This window comes from Propithecus coquereli, unplaced genomic scaffold, assembly GCF_000956105.1.
Source record: "Propithecus coquereli isolate 6110/MARCELLA unplaced genomic scaffold, Pcoq_1.0 Scaffold395, whole genome shotgun sequence".
Classification (NCBI taxonomy): domain Eukaryota; kingdom Metazoa; phylum Chordata; class Mammalia; order Primates; family Indriidae; genus Propithecus; species Propithecus coquereli.
Window position 1 is genome coordinate 2,146,742 of NW_012149674.1, and position 1,093 is coordinate 2,147,834.

The 1,093-nt window shown below is 50.2% G+C and overlaps 1 protein-coding gene across 1 annotated transcript in view; it reads right to left on the reverse strand.

The window, feature by feature from the left end:
• LOC105817045 (liver carboxylesterase 1-like) overlaps nt 1-1,093 on the reverse strand; it is a gene marked incomplete at its 5' end in the record, with an annotated part of 42,210 nt that overhangs the window by 34,263 nt on the left and 6,854 nt on the right. Inside the window, one exon of the mRNA XM_012652659.1 lies at nt 7-114. Coding sequence (XP_012508113.1) covers nt 7-114 — 108 coding nt within the window. The remainder of the gene's footprint in view (nt 1-6; nt 115-1,093) is intronic.

A 1,093-nucleotide genomic window follows, 5' to 3' on the forward strand; every position in this document is an offset into this window, starting at 1 on the left:
ACCTACCTCCGCCAGGGGCTTGATGTTGTCCTTCTTGAGCAGAGCAGAAGTGAGGGCCACACCACTCTGAGAAATGGCCCGGTGGAAGAGGTTCTTGGCCAGGGGAGATAAAACCTGGGAGGGGAGAGGATAGGAGGAGAGTTCATGCTCAGGGGAGGGTCTACCCACAGCTCTGCCCTGGACAGCTCCCGGGGAGACCCTAGGGCTCAGAGGGCACCAGGGCTCCTCTCCCGGCCTGGCCTGTTTCCCAGCCTCACCCTGGGCCCTGCCTCCCCTAGACAATCGCAGGGGCACGAAGCCAGAACACAGAGCCGGGGACGGAACAGGAGAGTGTGGCACGCAGAGCTCACAGCAGTCAAAAGCACCAGAAAGACAGCTTGGCAACTCCCAGCCGCACGTTCTGGTTCAGCATGTCTGTTACTCAGAAGAAAATGACCAGGGAGGCACACAAAGACTTCTGAGATGCCCGTGCTGGTTACAGAATTGGAAATAACCCCAGGATCTCATACTGCGAGATTGGGTAAAGCAGTGATTTTTCATTGTTACCACAGAATACTATGCAATTGTAAAAGATAACATCACAGGGGAGTGTTTAATGTTTAGGGAAATATTTTTGTTATAGTGTAATATTATCGTATCTTATACTAACATTTATGGTAATTAACATGCATCATGTTAATTAAGAAATGTCTTTTTGTAAAAAAAAGATAGATGATAGGTAGATAGATACACAGTGTCAGGAAAAAAGACTAGAAAAATATATGTCAAATGTCCACAGTGACTACCTCTGCGGGGAGTGGATAGTTTTTTCTGCTTTGGGCTGATCTGTATTTTTCCTTCTCTCTACTTTAAAAAATACGAAAGCGTTTTCCTCTGAGTCTTCAAGTAGGAAACCGACACGTGATTGACAAACACAGCAATGGGCTGACCCTCTGCTCAACTCCGAGGCACCTGGAGGGCTCCTCACAGCTCCCAGCACCTTCCAACCTGGTTTCCCATCCCAGCGCCCTCAGCATCTGCCCAGCCCCATTCCCCACACTGGCAGGACATCTCGTGCCCCCAGGCTGTGTCTGTGTCCCACGTCCCCCGTCCC